At 49.3% G+C, this 6,920-nt stretch overlaps 1 protein-coding gene across 1 annotated transcript; it reads right to left on the bottom strand.

Moving 5' to 3' along the window:
- Positions 1–906: 906 nt before the first annotated feature.
- Asppvi_002033 (HMG-box domain-containing protein) lies at positions 907–1,959 on the bottom strand (the record flags this gene model as incomplete). Its single annotated transcript, XM_043307566.1, has 1 exon — positions 907–1,959. One exon carries the CDS (start codon positions 1,957–1,959, stop codon positions 907–909), a length of 1,053 nt encoding a protein of 350 aa, XP_043163501.1.
- Between the last annotated feature and the right edge of the window lie 4,961 nt (positions 1,960–6,920).

The following is a 6,920-nucleotide window of genomic DNA, read 5'->3' as shown; positions in this document are numbered from 1 at the left end:
CAACATGTAGGTTTGTTTACCAAGAAAGTCAAATCGCCGTACAAAATATGCCAATGAGTACTTTCTTGAAGTAGTTACATGTGTCCTAATCTTATGAGGCTGCAGATGTCTTTATACTCTAGTTCGTATCATTAAGCCATCATGCCAACCAGCCGGCAGACGAAGTAATGTGACACAACCACTTATAGGGGATGCCAGTGGACCGCCGCTTCATTCCACACTTGGATCGTACAGTTGCAGAAATTACGCTGTTAACTGCTGAACTATGCCAGAAAGATAGTCAGAAAGGCATGTAATGGCTCTGCAGCGTCCTAGGCTAGCCAGAGAACGCCTCAGGTGGTTGGCGCCTGTCAGCTGTGAAACAGCCAAGGTTTCTCCATGATGGCAAGCCACAGCACAAATATTGAACCTTAGTTTGTACAAGATTTTAGTTTCCTGGGAACGGTAGCAGTGATCGCGGAGAGGTCTTGTGCTCAGGAGAAGTATGTTTGTTCTCAGGGGCAAATGAAGTGTTCCTGGGAGCTTAGCCTCCTCTCCTGTGCAGAACATGTCTCTTACGGACACCAGATTACGTATTACCAGATGCCCAGTTTCAGACAGTTCATTTGCTTGCTGGTCACCCTAAATGAGCTTCGAGTCGCCTACTGGGGGCATATGCAAAATTGTCTAGAGGAGGTGGGTTTCCCTGGTTCCAGTCCAGCATATGCCTACTCCTTGGAAACGACTTCTGTAAATGATAGCTGGGGACAAGTGAAACTTCAAATAGTACCAGACGACCACACAAGGACAAAGACGACAGCAAATGGATACATAGGCCATGACACACTAGGTGTGTATAGGGATAGAAGAAATAAAATATCAACGAGCAAACGAACAGACAGCAATGCGAATGTACCTCTCAAGGAGCTACCATCCAACGTCTTGCCCATAGTCCAGAACGTCACAATCGTGCAGCTCGCTCCGGTGAACCGTGTCCGGTGACGTTGCGTACCGGACAGAGAGGGAATCTGAATTAGACTGAATATCAGCGAGTTCAGACCCAGAGGCTGAGGATCGAGGCGGCAGATGGCCGGAATTAGCCATTCGTCGTTGTCCGGAGACTGTTGTCAAGGAAGGCTGGATGTCCTCCCAGCTGGCCAGCCCGAGCCACATATTCACCATGCTAGACTGTGTTGGCTCTTGTCCGAACCAGACCTTCGGGGAATAGGACGGCCAATCGCAGCCGGCAGAGTCACCGATATGCGGTCTTTGTAAGCTTTCCGCCCAGTATGAGCTGCTCTCTACCGGCAGCCCATGCTCTGCAACTCGATATCGTGTCATGCAGCCATTGGCTTCAGCATCATCTAGCAGAGCAGAAGGCTGGATAGAATCGGAAGCCTGGCATAACTTGGGCAGCAACTGGGCTGAGCTCCGTGCCTTTTTCTTTGAATGCGTTCTGGCCAAAGACGGCTTTCTCTTTTTACTTGCCGAAAAGTGATAATCCGGGTGCGCCCTAGCATGATTTTCTTTCTCAATCCTTGCAAGGATCTTGTACGTTCTGCGAATCTTTGGGGTCTCTATGTTCCAGCTGATTCCTGTGATAATGGACACTTTCTGATGATCATTGTGGGCGGTCGTCAAGAACTTCGCTCGATCGGCGTACGCCGACCGATACAGCATGAACGAGTTCATCGGCCGTGGAATCCTGCCATTCTTTTTGAGAATCTCCTGACGACGCTCCTCAATCGGCCGCTGGACCCAGGAATGCATGTCTCGGACGGGAATGTGTGTCATGGTCTGGGTCAGTTCACTTAATGGACCTGGCAGATCGAAACCTTCATTCTTTGTATGGGCGCCGCTGGCGGTCCCGACACTGTCGAAAGCGGACTGCCGGGCATAGGTTCGCTGGGCGCACAAGGGCCACTGGTTCGTCAAGTCCACGTTGGCACAATTGTCGTGAGTAATCGAGCTTCCTTTCATTGGGATCGTCGGGCCGGTCTACAGAATATCAGTGTAAGCAATGTAGTAAATTGCAAATCGGGCTCTTCCGCCTGGGGAAACGATTGGAAACATCTCGCGGGCTTTTGTAAAGGTGCATATTGGGGCTGATTGTCGGCAGAGGCCCATTCCTTGGGCAGGAATCCAACAGTGCATGAGACTTGGAGTTTGCTAGTGGTGTAGTAAATGCGATCCGGTAAATACACACCCTTGATAGCTCCACATTACCCCGGCATATATGGTCACAGAAGCCGCTCGGAGAATCGACCGGAAAGGACAGACGACACGCTGGATTCGAAGAATCATCCATCATCCCTTCATGGATGAATTGAAAAGAGGAGAGCGGCTGTTTGCCAAATAAATTTGACATAGTGCCAGCCGTGGCTGTTGTAGTTCAGAGTGTTCAGGAAATATTGCCAGAAAGTGACAAAGACACTAGCTCCTGTCTTAGCGGAGATACCACTCGATGGAGAGATAGAACGGATTGAGGCCATGGGGGAGAGCGCATATTAATCGTTGACGGACAGACAGCGTCCTTACGAGAAGAGACGATATAGGCTCATACTCTCATGTAGGTTGCCTTTGAAACCGCCTGTAGTAGCTTTGGATGTTTCTTCCTAACAGGGAAAGCGATAATATCATTTTCCATATCAAGAGTCCCGCGAGCTATCTCCAGGCCTTTAGCACAACTGATCGATGGCCCAATAGTCTCTCTCTCTTTCGTTGGTCCCTGGTCTGCTGCATCCATGGGCGTAAGGTCTGACGGCCCAACTAGTTGTGTGCAGGGATACAGGGATATCAGATGCATGACAAATATAAGATAAACCACGGTCGATGTGACAGATCTCTCAACATTCGGGATAATGCCATCCTACGCCACACAGCACGAGAAGCAAGCCAACGGATCGAAGAGTGGAGAAGTCTAGTGCTCCTGGGGTTGCTGGCTGTGCAACTCATTCCGGATACATGCAATACCACGAAGGTCCATGGATCATTTATCGGGTCATTTGTTGACACTCCTGCCAAAAATTATCCACAGGCACATACTGAATTCACAGCCTTCAAATACTTGGTTGGGGACGTTTTACCATGCCCATATCAATACCCATAGTAGACTCAATTTCACCATGTCAGATCAATTGCTGTTCCAGACTACGCCGTACCAACAGTGGCGCACAACTGTATCCAATCAGACCAATCCGTCCAATTAAGGTTTAATAGGCCGGCTGGGTACATCGATAACGAGTCAGGTGACGGTGGTTATTTCCACGCCAATGAGTTGTCTGTCTGACAAAAACTGGAGCGGATGTGTTCCAGAAATATCGAATCTGCGCTACAAAGGCTCCAAATAAGTGTGTAAAATGTCATTGACCGCAAATGATTGAAGAGTKGACTATTGTATGGCTACTTTGGTCATGGCTCTGGACAAACCCACGTCTTGAATAGAGCCGAACCTAGCAAACGATCAATTAGTGAAGCGGTGTGCTCCGAGACTAGGGCGCAATAATTTGGAATCGAGTACCAAACTGCTGGGACCATTCTCGCGGCGAAATGTGACTCGCCCAGAATTGATAATGGCAGAAATCTTTGATGGGTGTAGCTGGCTCCAGCGCAGTTGACGCCGCGCTAGGCGCAGCGCTTCTCATCAAGGAACAGATGATTTATGCTTCCTTGAATTTAACTATACTTTTCGTGAAGCTCCACCTTGCTATCCAACCCACTAGTCTCGAAAGCATAGTGTCATATTGGTCAGTAGCAGTCACACTGTCCGGGGAAAGGCTCCAGAATTGGGTGAATCGATCATATCCCAGCACCCGTACCGCGCGAATCAACTTTGGATTGAAGGGTTTGTCATGCGGCGGAATCTGATTCGCTGGGTCGGCTCATTTAGCTAAGCATCATGGACAGTTTCGAATATCAACTGTTCGTTTTCGATTTCTTCCTTGCCCCAGCCATCAGAGGGAAGCAGGTGTTAGACGGCAGAGGAGAGATGACTAAAAGCCATGTCGTCGCTGCAGGGCAAGTTGCACCGCGGTGGCTTATGCGATACAGTCTTGAGAATCAATATGACTCAGTCCTCATATTTCAGAGCCAGCAACTTATTGAATACCCCACAGCGATTTACAATATCCCTAGGGACTAAGATGACTAGTCTGAACCGTATCGGAAGTTTGACGCCTCGCCCAACGTGATCACGTCAGGATCATCGTGCCGCCCTGGCACGTCATAGGTATCGCTATATTTTGACTGAGATCGCCACATTTGCGTCTAGGCCACACTGTTATAGCATATATCAGCGACTTGAACTATGTGATGTTAAAGACGCGCCCAGTGTGGTGCAGTGCCAGATCTGTGGGTGCTGAGACCGGACGGTGCTTCTGCGACAGAACAAACAGAAGTATTTCGCGATATGGTTCTCTCCTTGACTGTCCGCGACAGAAGATTGGTTCGCGAATCAAAGAGCCTGACGCCAACCAGTGCAATTTCGGATAGCTGGATCTGTGAAGCCATCGATGCATCGAGGCCTAAGACATTCTTTGTCTCAGTTAGAAAGCCCGGAGTTCGAGTAAAACTCAACTGAGCGCCACTTTTGACGTTTCGGGGTTTGCTTCTTGGCCTGAAAGAGGAATAACAGATCGTCAATCTCATCTGATATTTCTAGAGGCTCAAATGCCTCTGTGGATCGCAGATCATATGCACGCCATGGGACGCATCTGGATTTTATTGACCTGACCGTAGCACAGTTGGGGAAACAATTTTTGGGAGCAATTGATCGATCAGTCCCTCCGCTATTTGCTAACAAAGAATCAAGCAGCGTAGCGCCATTTCTTTATCTCACCAGCGAGTAGATCAGCCACCACTAACTTTTACCAGCCAATCAAGATCAGCAGTGGATCAATATGAGAGATGGTCCCACCAGTCATTCCGGATCTGCAGTTCCGTAAATTGTGGCGATGATCGTACTTTAAGGAGGCTAGCTAGGGGTCAATTTCACGTGCCTCTCTGGATGCCAAGAGTAGCAATTCGGTCCAAGCCGCTGGCCACCACCCACATCCTCGCCGCCGTCAACTCCCCAGATCGTCTGCCACTCTGCCAGGGCCATTAGACCTCGCGTTGTCTATAACGACCTCGTCAAGCCTTTAAAAAATGTGTTAGACGAGAATTTCCTGACATCAGACACCTGAATTGGATGTTGCTGGATTCGTCGAGAGTCAATCCACCGTTGTACGAGAGACGTTTTAGTGTTTGCTCCGAGATTTGGCGGTCTCTGGGAAAAGTTGGTCAATTAGAGATGATTTACAACTGCTGTGAACTGTACAGTTGGTCTCAATCATTTCTGATCTATACCAATGGCTCGAAGCTCCTCAGGGGAGTTGACCCTATCACGCTTCCGATGGAGAATATTCCGCACCGCAATAGGACACGCGCCAGTCAACCAAGCTCATCGATGTTGGTTTGATGCAGGATGACACTGTGTTTCAATTGGCACTGATTCGGTACGTGTTGTGCTCCTCTGTCCTCCACGGGCTAGTATTGAAACGCGGAGCTGCTCCATGGCCCTTTCAACATCCTCATTCCACTGCTTCTGTTCCTCCACACTGGTCTCTAGTGCCCTTAAGTCCTCCATCAGTCTATGCAATGGTCGTACATGGCAGAGTGTTGACGGTGCACTTACTCTACCCTCTCGGATAGTCTGGCAGCGCCTGTCAGTTAACCGCGCTTCTTTCTGTTACGGCAACACATAGAAATGATGGTACGGTACTCATTCAGGAAAGGTAAGACCGACATTTGGGCCGGAATCCCATTTATCCTATCGGTCGATCGGCTTGGGTAGCTCATGTTGAATTTAGCAATGCTCGACGGATCCTCATCGCGTTCGATGGTTCCGTGTACGTCCGCGACTATGGGATGGCTATTGCGAGGAGAAGCAGTAGTGAAATACAGGTCGTGTTGCGGAGAGTCGTACCCCAGCGCTTTACGAAGGGCCTGCAGTCTCGTGTACTGCGGCGGACCTTCTTGGATTTGAGAATGCTGGTTAGGCATCTGGGACCCAAATTCCAACCAAGTCAATGCTATCCCTGTGTGAGGTAGGGGAGTGAATGGGTGACAGTTGAGGAAGAGATATGGCAAACGGCGTGGTACAGGCAAATGCTTAAATATGCAAAGGGCGGTCAGCAATGTCCGTGAAAGTAGTGACACGTCCGGTTGACGCAGAAGAGGACGCCCGCCTGCCGCAACAGTGCTGTTTCATGTGAATAACATTTGCTCTGATGCTGGGAGTTCACTCATCATTGACATCACTGGAACTTGAGGGAGATTGGATCATACAAAACTTACGCCATCCACGACCGTGGAACACACTCCTGAAATATGACCATGGGTATTCCATTCGCCCAGCAACCCCTCTCAGATCAACCTGGCCGGCGGAGCTGATAAGCAAGTGATCACGTCTCTGAGCCTTTCTTTGATGATTATCCCATGTCGCGTGTGGCATAATGACCTATGGCCTTACTGGCGCCTTGTGCTTCAAGATCTGTTACAGCGCTGAAGTAGCCTAGGGCTTTTGCCAGAATCAAATGCTTTCTCTGGCTTGACCACCGCATGTAGGTCGCCAGCCCATGAGAAAAGGAAGGGACGCGCAAGCAGCTAGACGTTTCTCCAGATTCTTTCGATGCGAATCTTCTAGAAACTTGTCGAGACAGTCCTGGAATTCATTACACTGTTGCCCAGCCCCGAAAGGGACAGCGCTTTCTACCAGTGCCCTTCCAGGCCCTCCTTCCAACTACGTCTGAGGAACCTATCCTATTCTATCAACACCAGAGAAGTCAATCAACAAGGTGGCGGTAGCTGAACGCCCCTGGTTATGGAATTATTATGGTACCGAGCAGGGGAAGCAGTATGGTCTGTCCTTTCATTGACCTTAAATAGTGTGGGTATACGAA

Source organism: Aspergillus pseudoviridinutans (assembly GCF_018340605.1).
Source record: "Aspergillus pseudoviridinutans IFM 55266 DNA, scaffold_11, whole genome shotgun sequence".
NCBI classification, from domain to species: Eukaryota; Fungi; Ascomycota; class Eurotiomycetes; order Eurotiales; family Aspergillaceae; genus Aspergillus; species Aspergillus pseudoviridinutans.
Note: the sequence above shows the minus strand (reverse complement) of the source record. Positions and strands in the feature narration are given on the sequence as shown.